The sequence below is a fragment of the Macaca nemestrina genome, chromosome 11 (assembly GCF_043159975.1).
Source record: "Macaca nemestrina isolate mMacNem1 chromosome 11, mMacNem.hap1, whole genome shotgun sequence".
Taxonomy (NCBI): Eukaryota; Metazoa; Chordata; class Mammalia; order Primates; family Cercopithecidae; genus Macaca; species Macaca nemestrina.
In genome coordinates this window covers 12,166,159-12,185,328 of record NC_092135.1, presented here as the reverse complement: position 1 = coordinate 12,185,328, position 19,170 = coordinate 12,166,159, and the positions used below count along the sequence as shown (strand labels likewise).

General features: G+C 40.4%; 1 protein-coding gene across 1 annotated transcript in view; it reads left to right on the top strand.

The window, feature by feature from the left end:
* The window catches only part of LOC105492495 (macrophage receptor with collagenous structure), a 60,050-nt gene that overhangs the window by 16,206 nt on the left and 24,674 nt on the right, over positions 1-19,170 (top strand). Inside the window, exons 2-3 of the mRNA XM_011759692.2 lie at positions 17,067-17,168; positions 18,017-18,241. Coding sequence (XP_011757994.1) covers positions 17,067-17,168; positions 18,017-18,241 — 327 coding nt within the window. The remainder of the gene's footprint in view (positions 1-17,066; positions 17,169-18,016; positions 18,242-19,170) is intronic.

The window sequence follows — 19,170 nt, the reverse complement described above, 5'->3', positions numbered from 1 at the left end:
CTCAAACAAATGGAAACACATCCCATGCTCATGGATGGGTAGAAACAATATTGTGAAAATAACTATACTGCCAAAAGCAATTTACAAATTCAGTGCAATCCCCATCAAAATACCACCATCATTCTTCACAGAGTTAGAAAAAACAATTCTGAAATTCATATGGAACCAAAAAAGAGCATGCATAGCCAAAATAAGACTAAGCAAAAAGAACAAATCTGGAGGCATCACACTATCTAATTTCAAACTATACTATAAGGCCATAGTCACCAAAACAGCATGGTACTGGTATAAAAAATAGGCACATAGACCAATGGAACAGAGCAGAGAACCTAGAAATAAGCCCAAATACTTAAAGCAAACAAAAATATAAAGTGGGGAAAGGATACCTTTTTCAACAAATGGTGCTGGGATAATTGGCTAGCCACATGTAGGAATATGAAACTTGATCCTCATCTCTCACCTTATGTAAAAATCAACTCAAGATGGATTAAGGACTTAAACCAAAGACCTGAAACTGTAAACATTATAGAAGATAACATTGGGAAAACCCTTCTAGACAGTGGCTTAAGCAAAGATTTCGTGACCAAGAACCCAAAAGTAAATGCAATAAAAACAAAGATAAATAGCTGGAACCTAATTAAACTAAAGAGCTTTTGCACGGCAAAAGGAACAGTCATCAGAGTAAACAGACAACCCACAGAGTGGGAGCAAATCTTCACAATCTATACATCTGACAAAGAACTAATGTCCAGAATCTACAGCAATCTCAAACAAATCAGTAAGAAAAAAAAAAAAATTCCATCAAAAAGTAGACTAAGGATGTGAAAAAACAATTCTCAAAAGAAGATGTAAAATGGCCAAGTAACATATGAAAAAAATGCTCAATATCACTAATGATTAGGGAAATGCAAACCAAAACCACAGTGGGATACTACCTTACTCCTGCAAGAATGGCCATAATCAACAAATCAAAAAACCGTAGATGTTGGCATGGATGTGGTGATCAGGGAACACTTCTACACTGCTAATAGGAATGTAAACTAGGACAGCTGCTATGGAAAACAGTGTGGAGATTCCTTAAAGAAGTAAAAGTAGAAGTACCATTTGATCCAGCAATCCTACTACTGGGTCTCTACCCAAAGGAAAAGAAGTCACTATTTGAAAAAGATACTTGCACTTGCATGTTTATAGCAGCACAATTCACAATTGCAAAATCGTGGAACCCCAATAAGTGGATAAAGAAACTGTGGTGTGTATATGATGGAATACTACTCAACCATAAAAAGGAATGAATTAGCAGCATTTTCAGTGACCTGGATGAGATTGGAGACTATTAATCTAAGTGAAGTAACTCAGGAATGGAAAACCAAACATCATATGTTATCACTGATATGAGGGAGCTAAGCCATGAAGGCATAATAATGATACAATGGACTTTAGGGACTTGGAGGGAAGAGTGGGAGGGGGTTGAAGGAAAAAAGACTACAAATATGGTGCAATGTATACTGCGGGGGTGATGGGTGCACCAAAATCTCACAAATCACCACCAAAGAACTTCCTCACGTAACCAAATACCACCTATACCCCAATAACTTATGGAAAAATAAAATAAAATAATAATAATAAATAAATAAAAATAAAAGTTTTTTGTAGATTTTGTGGAGTTTTCTATGTAGATAGTCATGTACTCTACAAATAAGAACATTTTAATTTCTTTCTTTACAATCTGTAGGCCTTTAATTTCTTTTTCTTGCCTTATTTATTGCACTGGCTAGAACTTTCCAGTACTATGTTGAATAAGAAGGCAAGAACAGATATCCTTGCCTTGTTTCAAATCTTAAGGGAAAAGTGCCCTGTCATTCACCATTAAGTATGATATTAGCTTTAGATATTCTGTAGATGCAATTTTTTAAGTTGAGGAAGTTCTCCTCCATTTCTAGTTTGCTGAGAATTTTTATTGTGAGTTTATTATTTGTTATGAGTCATATTTATGAATTATAATGATGATAGTTTTACTATGAATTGGATTTTGGCAAGTGCTTTTTCTGCATCAATTTTATGATTTTTCTTCTTTAGCTTGCTGATTTGGTGGATTATATTGATTAATTTTAAATTATTGAACCATCCTTGCATATCTGGAATAAATTCCACTTTGTTGTGGCATATAATTTTTAAAATATATTGCTTGATATTATTTACTAATTTTTTAATGAAAATTTTTAAAAAAATTGTTTCTATTTTAGGTTCCAGGTTACATGTGCAGAATGTGCAGGTTTGTTACATAGGTAAACATATGCCATGGTGGTTTGCTGCACCCATCAACCCATCACCTAGGTATTAAGCTCAGAATGCATGAGCTATTATTCCTAATGCTCTCCCCATACCCCCACTCCCTGACTGGCGCCAGTGTGTGTTGTTCCCCTCCTTGTGTCCATGTGTTCTCATTGTTCAGCTCCTACTTATAAGTGAGAACATGCAGTGTTTGGTTTTCTGTTCCTGCATTAGTTTTCTGAGGATAATGGCTTCCAGCTCCATCCATGTCCCTGCAAAGGACATGATCTCATTCCTTTTTATGGCTGCATAGTATTCCATGGAGTATATGTACCACATTTTCTTTATCTATATGGATATCACTGATGGATATTTGGGTTGATTCTATGTCTTTGTCATTGTGAAGAGTGTTGCAATGAATATACATGTGCCATATATCTTTATAATAGAATGGTTTGTAATGGGATTGCTGGGTCAAATGGTATTTCTGGCTCTAGATCTTTGAGGAAGCACCACACTGTCTTCCACAATGGTTGAACTAATTTACATTCCCACCAACAGTGTAAAAGTGTTCCTATTTCTCTGGAACCTCACCAGCATCTGTCGTTTCTTGACTTTTTAATAATCCCCATTCTGACTGACATGAGATGGTATCTCATTGTGGTTTTGATTTTCATTTCTCTAATGATCAGTGATGTTGAGCTTTCTTTTCATATGTATGTTGGCTACATGAATGTCTTCTTTTGACAAGTGTCTGTTCATGTCCCTTATTCACTTTTTTAATGAGGTAGTTTGTTTTTTTTCTTGTAAATTTGTTCAAGCTCCTTGTAGATTCTGAATATTAGACCTTTGTCAGATGGATAGATTGCAAAAATTTTCTCCCACTTTGTAGGTTGCCTGTTCACTCTGACGATAGTTTCTTTTGCTGTGCGGAAGCTCTTTAGTTTAATTAGATCCCATTTGTCAATTTTTGCTTTTGTTGCAGTTGCTTTTGGCAAGTTCATCATGAAATCTTTGCCCATGCCTATATCCTGAATGATATTGCCTAGGTTTTCTTCTAGGGTTTTTATAGTTTTGGGTTTTACAGTTAAGTCTTTAATCCATCTTGGGTTAATTTTTGTATAAGGTGTAAGGAAGGGGTCCAGTTTCAGTTTTCTGCATATGGCCAGCCAGTTTTCCCAGCACCATTTATTGAATAGGAGATCCTTTCCCCATTGCTTGTTTTTGTCAGGTTTGTTGAAGATCAGATGGTTGTAGATGTGCTGTCTTATTTCTGAGTTCTTTATTCTGTTCCATTAGTCTGTGTCTATTTTTGTAACAGTACTATGCTGCTTTGGTTACTATAGATTTGTAGAATAGTTTGAAGTATGATAGTGTGGTGCCTCCCAGCTCTGTTCTTTTTGCTTAGGATTTTCTTGGATATGCAAGCTCTTTTTTGTTTCCATATAATTTTAAGTTTCTTCTAATTCTGTGAAGAATGTCAGTGGTAGTTTAATGGGAAATGCAATTGAATCTATAAATTACTTTGGGCAGTATTGTCATTTTCATGATATTGATTCTTCCTATCTATAAGGATGAAATGTTTTTCCATTTGTTCATGTCCTCTCTGATTTCCTTGAGCAGCAGTTTGTAGCTCTCCTTGAAGAGGTCCTTCACATCCTCTGTTGGCTGTATTCCTAGGTATTTTATTCTCTTTGTAGCAATTGTGAATGGAAGTTCATTCACGATTTTGTTCTCCGCTTGCCTTTTACTGAAGATTTTTGTGTCAAAGTTCCTGAGAGAGTTTTGTTTGTTTCTTTCCTTCTTTTTTTTTTGGACTGCCTTTGATTTTTGTGTTAGGATCATTCTGACCTCATAAAATGAGTTATAAAGTGTTTCTTCCTTTTCTATAAAAGGTTGTGTAAAATTGATGCTAATTCTTCTTTAAATGTTTATTAGGATATGCTAGTAAAACTATCTGGGCCTGAATATTTCTTTTCTGGGAGTTTTTAAATTAAAATTTAGATTTATTTAATGATTATAGATATTCAGATTATCTATTTCACCTTGGCTGAGTTTTGATAGTTTGTGGCTTTTCAGGGACTGGCCCATTTCCTTTAAATTGTGAGCATAAAGTTAGTGATAGTATTTTCTTATTTTCTTTTTAATGGCTGCAGGATCTGTAGTAATAGCACCTGTTTCATTTCTGATATGGGCTCTCTGTGTCTTCTTTCATTTTAATTTTTGTCAGTCTTACTAGAGATTTGTCAATTTTATTGATTTTGTTCAAAGAGCTAGTTTTGTTTCATTGATTTTTCTCTATCTTCCTATTTTAAATTTTATTTATTTATATTCTTATCTTTATTATTTCCTTTTTCTGGTGATCAGGAATTATTTTGTTCTTTTGTAATTTCTTGAGGAAAAAACTTAGTGTGTTGATTGGAGGCCCTTTTTATTTTTAGTGTAAACAGTTTGTGGTATAAATTTTCTTTTTCAGAGCTGCTTTTGTTTTATCCCATAAATTTTAATATATTGTACTTTCATTTCCTTTCATTTCTAGTTTTTTAAAATTATTATACGTTAAGTTCTAGGGTACGTGTGCACAACATGCAGGTTTGTTACATATATATATACATGTGCCCTGTTGGTGTGCTGCACCCATTAACTTGTCATTTACATTAGGTATATCTCCTAATGCTATCCCTTCCCCCTCCCCCCACCCCATGACAGACTCCAGTGTGTGATGTTCCCCACCCTGTATCCAAGTGTTCTCATTGTTCAATTCCCACCTATGAGTGAGAACATGTGGTGTTTGGTTTTCTGTCCTTGTGATAGTTTGCTCAGAATGATGGTTTCTAGCTTCATCCATGTCCCTACAAAGGACGTGAACTCATCCTTTTTTATGGCTGCATAGTATTCCATGGTGTGTATGTACCACATTTTCTTAATCCAGTGTATCATTGATGGACATCTGGATTGGTTCCAAGTCTTTGCTATTGTAAATAGTGCCACAATAAACATACATGCACATGTGTCTTTGTAGCAGCATGATTTATAATCCTTTGGGTATATGCCCAGTAATGGGATGGCTGGGTCAAATGGTATTTCTAGTTCTAGATCCTTGAGGAATAGCCACACTGTTTTCCACAATGGTTGAACTAGTTCAGTCCCACCAACAGTGTAAAAGTGTTCCTATTTCTCCACATCCTCTCCAGTACCTGTTGTTTCCTGACTTCTAACTGGTGTGAGACAGCATTTCATTGTGATTTTGATTAGCATTTCTCTGATGGCCAGTGATGATGAGCATTTTTTCATGTGTCTGCTGGCTGCATAAATGTCTTCTTTTGAGAAGTGTCTGTTCATATCCTTTGCACATTTTTTTGATGGGGTTGTTTGATTTTTTCTTGTAAATTTGTGTAAGTTCTTTGTAGAATCTGAACATTAGCCTTTTGTCAGATGGGTAGATTTTAAAAATTTTCTCCCATTCTGTAGGTTGCCTGTTCACTCTGATGGTAGTTTCTTTTGCTGTGCAGAAACTGTTTAGTTTAATTAGATCCCATTTGTCAATTTTGACTTTTGTTGCCATTGCTTTTGGTGTTTTAGTCAAGAAGTCCTTGCCTATGCCTATGGCCTGAATGGTATTGCCTAGGTTTTCTTCTAGGGTTTTTATGGTTTTAGGTGTAACATTTAAGTCTTCAGTCTATCTGGAATTAATTTTTGTATAAGGTGTAAGGAAGAGATCCAATTTCACCTTTCTATAAATGGCTAGCCAGTTTTCCCAGGACCATTGATTAAATAGGGAATCCTTTCCCCATTTCTTGTTTTGTCAGGTTTGTCAAAGATCAGATGGTTGTAGAGGTGTGGTATTATTTCTGAGGGCTCTATTCTGTTCCATTGGTCTATATCTCTGTTTTGGTACCAGTACCATGCTGTTTTGGTTACTGTAGCCTTGTAGTATAGTTTGAAGTCAAGTAGCATGATGCCTCCAGCTTTGTTCTTTTGGCTTAGGATTCTCTTGGCAATGCAGGCTCTTTTTTGGTTCCATATGAACTTTAGAGTCATTTTTTCCAGTTCTGTGAAGAAAGTCATTTGTAGCTTGATGGGGATAGCACTGAATCTATAAATTACCTTGGGCAGTATGACCATTTTCACAATATTGATTCTTCCTATCAATGAGCATGGAATGTTCTTCCATTTGTTTGTGTCCTCTTTTATTTCGTTGAGCAGTGGTTTGTAGTTCTCCTTGAAGAGGTCCTTCACATCTCTTGTAAGTTGGATTCCTAGGCATTTTATTTTGAGCAGTTGTGAAATGGGAGTTCACTCATGATTTGGCTCTCTGTTTGTCTATTTTTGGTGTATAGGAATGCTTGTGATTTTTGCATGTTGATTTTGTATCCTGAGACTTTGCTCAAGTTGCTTATCAGCTTCAGGAGATTTTGGGCTGAGATGATGGGGTTTTCTAAATATACAATCATGTCATCTGCAAACAGGGCAATCTGACTTCCTATTTTCCTAATTGAATACCCTTTATATCTTTCTCTTGCCTAATTTCCCTGGCCAGAACTTCCAACATTATGTTGAAGAGGATTGGTGAGAGAGGGCATCCCTGTCTTGTGCCAGTTTTCAAAGGGAATTCTTCCAGGTTTTGCCCATTCAGTATGATATTGGCTGTGCATTTGTCATAAGTAGCTCTTATTATTTTGAGATACATTCCATCAATATCGAATTATTGAGAGTTTTTAGCATGAAGGACTGTTGAATTTTGTTGAAGGCCTTTTCTGCATCTATTTAGATAATCATGTGGTTTTTGTCTTTGGTTCTGTTTATATGATGGATTACATTTATTGATTTGCATATGTTGAACCAGCCTTGCATCCCAGGGATTAAGTCAACTTGATCATGGTGGATAAGCTTTTTGATGTGCTGCTGGATTCAGTTTGCCAATATTTTATTGAGGATTTTTGCATCGATGTTCATCAGGGATATTGGTCTAAAATTCTTTTTTTGTTGTATCTCTGTCAGGCTTTCGTATCAGGATGATGTTGGCCTCATATAATGATTAGGGAGGATTCCCTCTTTTTCTATTGATTGAAATAGTTTCAGAAGGAATGGTACCAGCTCCTCTTTGTACCTCTGGTAGAATTCACCTGTGAATCTGTCTCGTCCTGGACTTTTTTTGGTTGGTAGGCTATTAATTATTGCCTCAATTTCAGAACCTATTACTGGTCTATTCAGGGATTCAACTTCTTCCTAGTTTAGTTTTGGGAGGGAGTATATGTCCAGGAATTTATCCATTTCTTCTAGATATTCTAATTTATTTGCGTAGAGGTGTTTATAGTATTCTTTGATGGTAGTTTGTACTTCTGTGGGATCCGTGGTGATATCCCCTTTATCATTTCTTATTGTATCTATTTGATTCTTCTCTCTTTTCTTTATTAGTCTTGCTAGTGGTTTATCAATTTTGTTGATCTTTTCAAAAAACCAGCCCTGGATTCACTGATTTTTTGAAGGGATTTTGTGTCTCTATCTCCTTCAGTTCTGCTCTGATCTTAGTTATTTCTTGCCTTCTGCTAGCTTTTGAATGTGTTTGCTCTTGCTTCTCTAGTTCTTTTAATTGTGGTGTTAGGATGTCAATTTTAGATCTTTCCTGCTTTCTCTTGTGGGCATTTAGTGCTATAAATTTCCCTCTACATACTGCTTTAAATGTGCCCAAGAGATTCTGGTATGTTGTGTCTTTGTTCTCATTGGTTTCAAAGAACATCTTTATTTCTGCCTTCATTTTGTTATGTACCCAGTAGTCATTCAGGAGCAGGTTGTTCAGTTTCCATGTAGTTGAACTGTTTTGAGTGAGTTTCTTAATCCTGAGTTCTAGTTTGATTGCATTGTTGTCTGAGAGACAGTTTGTTATAATTTCTGTTCTTTTACATTTGCTGAGTAGTGCTTTACTTCCAAGTATGTGCTCAATTTTGGAATAAGTGCAATGTGGTGTTGAGAAGAATGTATATTCTGTTGCTTTGGGGTGGAGAGTTCTATAGATGTCTATTAGGTCCATTTGGTGCAGAGCTGAGTTCAATTCCTGGATATCCTTGTTAACTTTCTGTCTCGTTGATCTGTCTAATGTTGACAGTGGGGTGTTAAAGTATCCCATTATTATTGTGTGGGACTCCAAGTCTCTTTGTAGGTCTCTAAGGACTTGATTTATGAATCTGGGTGCTCCTGTATTGGGTGCATATATATCTAGGATAGTTACCTCTTCTTGTTGAATTGATCCCTTTACCATTATGCAATGGCCTTCTTTGTCTCTTTTGATCTTTGTTTGTTTAAAGTCTGTTTTATCAGAGACTAGGATTGCAACCCCTGCTTTTTTCTGTTTTCCATTTGCTTGATAGATCTTCCTCCATCCCTTTATTTTGAGCTTATGTGTGTCTCTGCATGTGAGATGGGTCTCCTGAATATAGTACACTGATGGGTCTTGACTCTTTATCCAGTTTGCCAGTCTGTGTCTTTTAATTGCAGCATTCAGCCCATTTACATTTAAGGTTAATATTGTTATGTGTGAACTTGATCCTGTCATTATGATATAGCTGGTTATTTTGCTTCTTAGTTGATGCAGTTTCTTCTTAGCATCAATGGTCTTTACAATTTGGCATGTTTTTGCAGTGGCTGGTACTGGTTGTTCCTTTCCATGTTTAGTGCTTCTTTCAGGAGCTCTTGTAAGGCAGGCCTGGTGGTGACAAAATCTCTCAGCATTTGTTTGTCTGTAAAGGATTTCGTTTCTCCTTCACTTATGAAGCTTAGTTTGGCTAGATATGAAATTCTGGGTTGAAAATTTTTTTCTTTAAGAATGTTCAATATTGGCTCCCACTCTCTTCTGGCTTCTAGAGTTTCTGCTGAGAGATCTGCTGTTAGTCTGATGGGCTTCCCTTTGTGGGTAACCCGCCCTTTCTCTCTGACTGCCCTTAACATTTTTTTCTTCATTTCAACTTTGGTGAATCTGACAATTATGTGTCTTGGGTTGTTCTTCGTGAGGAGTATCTTTCTGGCATTCTTTGTATTTCCTGAATTTGAATATTGGCCTGCCTTGTTGGTTGGGGAAGTTCTCCAGGATAATATCCTGAAGAGTGTTTTCCAAGTTGGTTCCATTCTCCCCATCACTTTCAGGTACACCAATCAGATGTATATTTGGTCTTTTCACATAGTCCCATATTTCTTATTCATTTCTTTTTACTCTTTTTTCTCTAAACTTCTCTTCTCACTTCATTTCATTCATTTGATCTTCAATCACTGATACCCTTTCTGCCACTTGATCATATCAGGTAGTGAAGCTTCTGCATGCGTCATGTAGCTCTCATGCTATGGTTTTCTGCTCCATCAGGTCATTTAAGGACTTCTCTACACGGTTTCTTCTAGTTAGCCATTTGTTCAATCTTTTTTCAAGGTTTTTAGCTTCTTTGCAATGGGTTTGAACATCCTCCTTTAGCTCAGAGAAATTTGTTATTACTGATTATCTGAAGCCTTCTCTCAACTCGTCAAAGTCATTCTCTGTCCAGCTTTGTTCCATTGCTGACGAGAAGCTGTGTTCCTTCGGAGGAGAAGAGGTGCTCTGATTCTTAGAATTTTCAGCTTTTCTCCTCTGGTTTCTCCCTATCTTTGTGGTTTTATCTACCTCTAGTCTTTGATGATGGTGATGTACAGATGGGGTTTTGGTGTGAATGTCCTTTCTGTTTGTTAGTTTCCCTTCTAACAGTCAGGACCCTCAGCTGCAGGTCTGTTGGAGTTTGCTGGAGGTCCACTTCAGACCCTGTTTGCCTGGGTATCACCAGCGGAGGCTGCAGAACAGCAAATATTGCAGAACGGCATATGTTGTTGCCTGATCCTTCCTCTGGAAGCTTTGTTTCAGAGGGGCACCCAGCTGTATGAGGTGTCAGTCAGCCCCAACTGGGGGCTGTTTCCCAGTTAGGCTACTCGGGGGTCAGGGACCCACTTGAGGAAGCAGTATGCCCGTTCTCAGATCTCAAACTCAATGCTGGGAGAACCACTAGTCTCTTCAAAGCTGTCAGAATGAGATGTTTAAGTCTGCAGAAGTTTCTGCTGTCTTTTGTTCAGGTATGCCCTGCCCCCAGAGGTGGAGTCTACAGAGGCAGGCAGGCCTCCTTGAGCTGTGGTGGGCTCCACCCAGTTCGAGATTCCTGGCCACTTTGTTTACCTACTCAAGCTTCAGCAATGGCGGACACCCCTCCCCCAGCCTCGCTGCCACCTTGCAGTTCAATCTCAGACTGCTGTGCTAGCAGTGAGTGAGGCTCCGTGGGCATGGGACCCTCCAAGCCAGACATGGGATATAATCTCCTGGTGTGCTGTTTGCTAAGGCCATTGGAAAAGCACAGTATTAGGGTGGGAGTGTCCCGATTTTCCAGGTACCATCTGTCACAGCTTTCCTTTACGAGGAAAGGGAATTCCCCGATCCCTTGCCCTTCCTGGGTGAGGCGATGCCCTGCCCTGCTCCGTGGGGGAGCTGCACCCACTGTCTGACAAGCCCCAGTGAGATGAACCCAGTACCTCAGTTGGAAATGCAGAAATCACCTGTTGTCTGCGTCGCTCATGCTGGGAGCTGCAGACTGGAGCTGTTCCTATTCAGCCATCTTGGAACCTCTCCAAAACTTCATTTCTAGTTTAAAATTTTTTTTTGAGACTTTCTTAATGACCCATGCATTTTATAGAAGTCCTTTTTCAAATGTTCCCAATGTTTGGAGATTTTCCTGTTGCCTATCCATTGTTGATTTTTATTTTTATTGCATTATTGCCAAATAACATATTCTATATGATCTTTTTTTTTTTTCATTTTGTTGAAATTTGTTTTATGACCTAGGATATGGTCTATTTTGGTGAATGTTCCATGTGTCCTTGAAAAGGATGTACATTCTGCTGTTGCTACCTGGAGTATTCTGTGTATTCGTTAGATACTATCAGTCAGTCGTGGTAGTGTTTAGTTCTTCTGTAACTTTGTAGAGTTTCTATCAATTTCTGAAAGTGGGTGTTAAAGTCTCAATTATAATTGTGTATTTTCTATTTCTTTTTTCAGTTAAATCAGTTTTTGCTTCATGTATTTGGAAGTTCTATTGTTTGATTTCTTACTTATAGCACATAGTTGGATTATGTTTTTAAATATAGTTTGGCAATATCTGTCCTCTGATTTAGACCATTTATACCAAAAGTAATTATTGATATATCAGGGCTTAAATTGGCCATCTTATTGTGTGTTATTTTTTCTTTGTTTCCCATTCATATATTTCTCTTTTCTTGCCTTCCTGTGGATTATTTGAACAAGTTTTAGAATTCCATTTTGATTTATTTATAGTGTTTTTTATTGAATAGTTTTCTTAAGGGTTTCTCTACTTATTGAAATATATATATATATGTATATATATATATGGAAGTTATCACAGCATGACTATTGCAATATATATACAGAACATATCAACATTTTACCATTTTGAGTCAAGTGTAGAAATATTACTTTCATTTACGTTCTTTAGCCTTCTCCACTTTTTAAATGTAATTGTCATATTCCCATTACATTCACTGAATACCACATCAGGTGGTAAAATTTTTGTGTTAAAAAGCTAATGTGATTGTTAAAACTCATGAGGAGAAGGATGGTGTAGTATATATCCCTATTTTTACTCATTCTATTATTGTCTTTCTTTTTTGAAATTCTAGTCTACTACATCATTTCCTTTCTGTTAGGGGAACTTCCTCTAATCATTCTTTAAAGTTAGTTCTCCCACAAAAGATTCTCTTCATTTCTCTTCCTCTGAGAGTGTCTTTCTTTCTTGTCCATTCCTGAAGCGTATTTTTATTGGCAATAGAATTCCTGGTTGACAATTCTTTTTCTAAAAAAACACAAAATAAGCTGCACCTCTTACATCTGGCCTCCATAGTTTCTGATGAGAAATTTTCTGTCATTCAAATTGGTATTCCTGGCCAGGCACCATGGCTCATGCCTGTAATCCCAGCGTTTTAGGAGGCTGAGGCAAGCAGATCTCGAGGTCAGGAATTTGAGACCAGCCTGGACATCATAGTGAAACCCCATCTCTACTAAAAATGTAAAAATTAGCCAGACATGGTGGTGTGCACCTGTAATCACAACCACTTGGGAGACTGAGGCACTAGAATCATTAGAACCCAGGAGATGGAAGTTGAAGTGAGCAGACTTCATGCCACTGTACTCCAGCCTGGGTGACAGAGTGTGACATCATCTTAAAAAAAAAGAAAAAAAGATATTCCTTTATAAGTAATGTACCATTTGTCTCTGGCTGCTTTCTAGATTTTTCTTTTTCTTTAGATGTTTAATTTTCTCTGCCTTTTTAGTTTTTCAATTTTTTAATTATGATGTGTCTTGATATGGATTTCTTTGAGTTTATCATGTTTGGGATTTTTTACAGTTTCTTTAATCTGTAGGTTTAGATCTTCCACAAAATTCGGGAAACTTTTAGCCATTATTTGCTTAAATATTTTTAAAGCCTCACACTTTTTCTAGGAATTAAATGATATGAATTGTAGGTGTTTTGTTACTGGCCCACAGGTCTCTGAAGCTCTGTTCACGTTTTTTGTTTGTTTGCTTTCCCAGCTGACTTTCTCTTTTTTTCAGATGTGTAATTTCTATTGTTCTATCATTGGGTTCACTGATTCTTTCCTCTGTTACATCTATTACACTATTCAGCCCATCTACTGAGTCTTTTTTCTTTAATTGGTATTTTTTAGTTCAATCGTTTCTATTCAGTTCTTTTTTTATTGTTATACTTTTTTGGTGAGTTTTAAAAAAATTTGTTTCAAGAATAATTTTAATTGCTCACTAAGCCATTTTGTTACAGCTGCTTTAAAATTCCTGTGGAATAGTTTTAACATCTGTGTCATCTCAATGCTGGTATCTCTTGATTGTCTCCTCTCATCTGAGTTGTGATTTCCTCTATTCTTGGTATGATGGGTGGTTTTCCATTATATAATAGATGTTTTTTTTTTTTTTTTTTTTTTTTTTTTTGAGACAGAGTCTCGCTCTGCCGCCCAGGCTGGAGTGCAGTGGCGTGATCTTGGCTCACTGCAAGCTCCGCCTCCCGGGTTCACACCATTCTCCTGCCTCAGCCTCCCGAGTAGCTGGGACTACAGGCACCCGCCACCTCGCCTGGCTAGTTTTTTTGTATTTTTTAGTAGAGACGGGGTTTCACTGTGTCAGCCAGGATGGTCTCGATCTCCTGACCTCGTGATCCGCCCGTCTCGGCCTCCCAAAGTGCTGGGATTACAGGCTTGAGCCACCGCGCCCGGCCTTATAATAGATGTTTTGTATAGTATGTTGGGAGATTCTGGGTCCTATTTAAAACTTCTATTTTAGTAGACAGTCACATAGTCATACAGTTTAGGTTTATTAGGTATGTTCTGGCTTACTTGTGTGGGCTACAGTACAATGACAATTTAGTTTTCAGAGCCCTGTCAGTGTTAGTCTGGTCCACTTTGTTTACCTGGTGCCATTAGTGTTCTTTCTGGTCCCCTGCTGATCTTTCCTGCAGGCCAGAAGGCACGTTCCAGTACTGCCTGGTGCTGTCGGGTAGGAAGTGAGATACATCAGGCCCAAAGGGAAGACATCACTTCTCTGGGTCTGCTCACCAGGCAGCCCAGTGCTAGGGTAGAGTGGGGACTCCTGCTCAATGTCCACTAGTGTTATAGTATGGGAGGAGGACACCCTACCAGCACTACCTGCTACCCCAGGAGGTGGCAGACCTGGAAAGACTAGAATTTGTGTGCAGCCTTTTTTTCTTCATTGGGATCTTTTGCAGACTTGAAACATTATTTTTATTTCCCTCTGGAGCCACATTTTCATTGTGGGTCAGACAACAGAGCTGTCAAATATCTGAAACCTGCTTGCCTAAAATCCTTTCCCATGCTCACCAAGGTTTACTCCAGGGAAGGCCATTCTTATTTACTAGAGGCTGTTTTTATCCTCTCATGTCAAGCAGCTCTTCCTCTTTGGTCAAACCTGATCTAGAATAGATGTTTTCTTTATAGTTTCTTCTATCCTCTAAGAGATGAAATGAACAGTGTAGAGGCTAAAGACTTTATCAGACTCTCCATTTTGTACAGAGTGAGTTAGATAGGCCTACGTGCTCAACGTTCCCAGTTTCTAAAATACTTTGCCTCTATGCCAGGTGGTAGCTCTGAATTTAAAAAGCATTCTGGGCCTGGATAGCTATCCATGAACTACTGTCACAGCATTACCATACCTCATTTTTTCTCATTGTGTCCTTACTCACATGCCTTCCACCATGCTCTGACCATATGGTTTTAAAATATCTGTGTTTTTCATGCTTGCTCCAACCTCTGACATCTCTATTACCTGTGTCTCTAAAGCACAGTTTACCTTTCCATTCCCATGATGTTATGTTTCATAAAATTTAGCGCTGTCCAAAAACAGTGCTGTCCATGACACTGTATTTGCCAATTTGCCATCCACCACCTTGTGTTAAATGTGAGGCTCCCTTCGTGTGTCACTCATCTTCATCATGATGGTTGCATGAATACTCGAGGCCCTAAGTTGCATTCCTGATGCTCTTTCAACACTTCTAAACTCTGCACATGTTCAGCACCCAAACCTCTGCAGCCACTCATTCATTCATCTATTCAGTCATTGTCTTCCCAGCATACTGTGTGCCAGGTACCATATTGGTGCTGGAATACAGCTCAAAGAGCTTCCAGGCCATTTGGAGAGACAGAGATATAAACATACACAATCCAGGGTGATCAGTGCTATGGAAGAGAGAAACGGAGTGATGTGGGAGAGCCAAGAGGGGTTCCACCCAGCCCAGAGGAACCAGAGTAGGTGTCCTGAAACAGGAAGGGCTCTACTGAACTTCCAAAGGATGAGCAGAAATTAGTCTTGTGAAATGGAAGGAGGAGAGCCAGTATTCAGGGGACATACATTGCCCCAAGTCAGAAAAATGCCACCAATTGTCATCTGGCCTGGCCGTTAGTCAGGACCCATGTGGTGGTGTGACATGGAAGTGCAGCCACAGGAGAGCTGGCCAGAGGGGCTTCAGGTGCCAAGTCGGGAGCAGTGAGCCCCCACTGACGGGCTGACAGCAGAGAATGACTTGGCCAGGTTATGTGTTGTGGGGCTTACTCAGGCTGCTGTGTGAGCCTGGATTCTGGGGGGCGGGGTGCAGAGGAGACAGGGCACTCCATACTAAACTGAGTATAATCGAGTACCGCTAGCTAAAGAACCAACCCACCAACAAAACCACTCCTCTCTGTGCTGCCAGAGCTACCTCTAGACCATTGTTCATCTGGGCAATTCTCAAGCAGGGCTTCCTGCTGTTCAGGGGTTGGAAGGAATATCAGCAGGGTAAACACAGGAGCTGCAGGCGATAGGAGAAGATCTGGGGTTTAAGTGCATCTGTCAAAATAGTTAAAACCCACCTGCCCCTATCACAGAAGCAAACACGGTTGGGCACACATCCCCTTGGGCTGCTTAATTATAATCTCTTTCCCTTTCAGATGTGCCCTTGGGGCCCATTTCAACTGGATCTTTCCTAGGGGCAGTGGTCTGTGCAGGCTAGTGAGGCAAGCTCAGGCCTTGGAGTGAGACCAACCTGGGGTCACATGCCTGCTGTGTCATCTGCCGCCTTAATTTTTAACCCCAGCTCTCTCCTCTGTAAAGGAGCGTAACCATGCCTACCTTGCAGGGTTGCTGCAATGGTTAGAGATGATGTTGGTAAATGCCTGGTGTGGAATAGGTGCTCATTTAATGTGAGTGGTAGGAGCTGCAGGGCCTTCTGCATCTGGGATCCTCCCTTTAATACGCCTAAACAAGACAGAGTAACAGCTGACAAAAGGCTAGAGTCAGGACTTCCAGGCAAGAATTATTACAGCCTCTTTTGTAATGTCACAAACTGGAAACAGCTCATCAAAAGGGAAATATTAGCATGAACTGTGGCTTTTGTCTCTAAGGAATATTAGGCAGCTAATCTCTCTCTACAAAGAAAACTAAGAAAATGTCAATGAAAACCTTTCATTGTGAAAAGCAATGTGTGGTATTTTATGTTCTATGATAGCGTTTGTAAGATTAAAAGAAAAAAAGGCTGTCTCAGACTCTATGGGTTTGTAGGATTTCTGAGCAGGAGGGATGAGAGGAAGACCATACCCCAGAGTGCTAATAGAGCTTATCTCATTGGGTTAGGACCTTAGGGGGTTGAGGGATGATTATTAACCCTTGTCATGCCCTGTACATTATTTGATAAAATATATCAAGCATGTTTTGCTTTTATAATTTACAAATCTTAAGGAAAAAAAAAGATCTAGACATGAATTCCAGATCTGCTTCTTATATCCTAATAAGTTATTTAATTTCTCCAAGCCTCACTACTTGTTTGCTAAGTGGGAACAACCTTCCTCCTCCCAGAGTTTTGAAATTTAAACACATTAATTCATAATTTTATTCCACAAATATAGACTGAGAACCCAGCAGGGCCAGGCACCATGCTGGGGCTTCAGTGGTGAACAAGGTTGATATAACACCTTTTCCAGCAAATGATATATGGCACAGATGTTTGCTTGCCCAGCCACACAGATGAGTGACCAACAGTGGCAATTTTTGCTTTGTGGCGAGAAGGAGGATCAGGGGATGATTTGGGGCTCATGAGCTTTTGGTGTCTTTCCTAGCTGACCTCACAGGGTGCCCCCTGCTCACATGGAGTAGGGCCTGAAGCAGGCGGGGACTCCCTGTGCTGTGCTCTCTGCAGCAGCCACCTTCTGCCTGGCTTGTGTTTCAGATCCAAAGCCCAAGAGGAGAAATGGGGTGAACTTCTCCCTGGCTGTGGTGGTCATCTACCTGATCCTGCTCACCGCTGGTGCTGGGCTGCTAGTGGTCCAAGGTAAAGCAGGCTTGGTCCTGTGTAGTCCCTCCTGGGGGAGAGAGGTGACCCAGCTGGGTCCCTCAGATGAAGGGCTCAGGTTGAGTGGAGAACCTTAAGCCACTCCTCCCATCCACTGGGAGAGAGTCTCAGCCCCTGGCAGCCACAGTGATGAGAGAAGCAAAGAAGATAGTGTATGTTGTGTGTATGTGTGCATAAGAGAGGGAGAGAGAGACATCGAGAATGCACTTGGGAGCCTATGTGTCTAAGCAGTGAAAGACACAATAATTTCACACAGGGTATGCCACACATGTCTGACATCTAAGACTCCCAGCCTCTGAGTGGGAAGGGCTTTGCTGATCCAAGTGTCCATTTGAACATGATTTTACTTTTGAAGTATTCCCAATCTAAAGGTTAGAATCATGAAGTAATTCCATGAGCAGACACTGAAGTCACTCAAGAAGGCTGAATGCAAAGTTGTCATAAACACATCATGTGTATATTAAGATCACACACAAATGCTGCTTGCACTATTTAGGTCAGACCAGCATGTTAGCTGTCATGCATCCACACCCAGAGCATGCAGGAAGGCCTTAACTGCCTGAAGGTTGGAGATTGATTATGGATGCAGTAGGCACAGCTTTAGGCCATGCAGAAATGTTTTGTGGTTGTGCAATATCATGCCTGAGTGTGGAGCGCACATGGTCAAGATGTAGAAAAGGCTCTGTGCTTACGCTAGGTCTGACAGCACATGGAATTTGTGTTTACAAATTCAGGGCCCGTAGAAGTTATGCACACATGACACAAGAATGTCAGGGATATGCTCAAATGCCTCAGTCCCTAAAAGAATGCTGTGGGGTGGGGCCCAGTTCTGAATCTGCAGGAGCGGCTCCGGGTCCTGGAGATGTATCTCCTCAATGACACTCTGTCAGCTGAGGACAGCCTGCCCTTCTCCTTGCTGCGGTCAACACACTCTGGAGAACGCCTGGCTCAGGCTGCATCGAGGCTGCAAGTCCTGCAGTCCCAACTCACCTGGGTCCGTGTCAGCCACGAGCACTTGCTGCAGCGGGTAGACAACTTCACTCAGAACCCAGGTTTGGCCTCCTCCCCTCTGGGTTGGGACTTCTCAACAGAGGTCTGGGAGATAGCCGGATCAGGAACCAGGAAATAAACGACCCTGTCCAAGCAAAGTGTGACCTCCAAGAGCCAGGGACTTACAGCAACAAATTCAATGCCAAGTCTGAACCCAGAGTCCCCAGATAGATCCAGAATGTCTAGGAGGGAGGGTAAAACAGAGAGCTTGGGGTGGTTCTCTGGACCACTCTTCCACAGCTGACTTACATTGACATGAGGTTGGGGAGAGAGCAACTCAAGCCACCAAACTAGTTCAGACAATATGGGGACTTTAGAGGGAGGAGGACAACCAGACCTGCTGGGGGAAACATGGTGACTTGGGTGGTAGGACTGCAGGCTGGGGAAAACTGAGCCAAGGGTGAAAACTCCGGGGGTGCCCCTTCCCTCGTAGCTTTCAGGGCCTTGCAGCTTCACCCTCTCCTCTCTCAGGCTGCCCCAAAATGGGAAGAGCCTCGCCCTCAGACAGTTTGGGCAAAACCAGCTGCTAGGTGTGGCCCAACTGTTGTAGGGTTTACCCTGTGACACAGAGCTCCGGCCCCAGCAGGGTTCCTTGTTCTGGGCCCCATGTGAGCTGAGGCTTAGGAGGGTGATCCCATGGCTGGGTCCTGTGACCAAGGGGTACGCCCAGCACAGACCCAGGAGGAAAATCCCTCCAGAGGAGCCTCCCTGGGAGCAAAGATGAAGGCTGAGTGGGGGTGTGAAGAGGAGTAATAGCTGTGGGCAGATGGATGGAGTCCAGGTTCAGACACTCAGACACCACGGGAGTGTCTCTTCCTTGAAATGTGAAGGAGCTCATTTTGACCAACACAGAGGGGTTCTACCTCCTCAGGCTGGTTTGAAGCCACCTCCTTTCCCCACCTCCAAGGCTCCCAGGGATCTACAGTTCTCA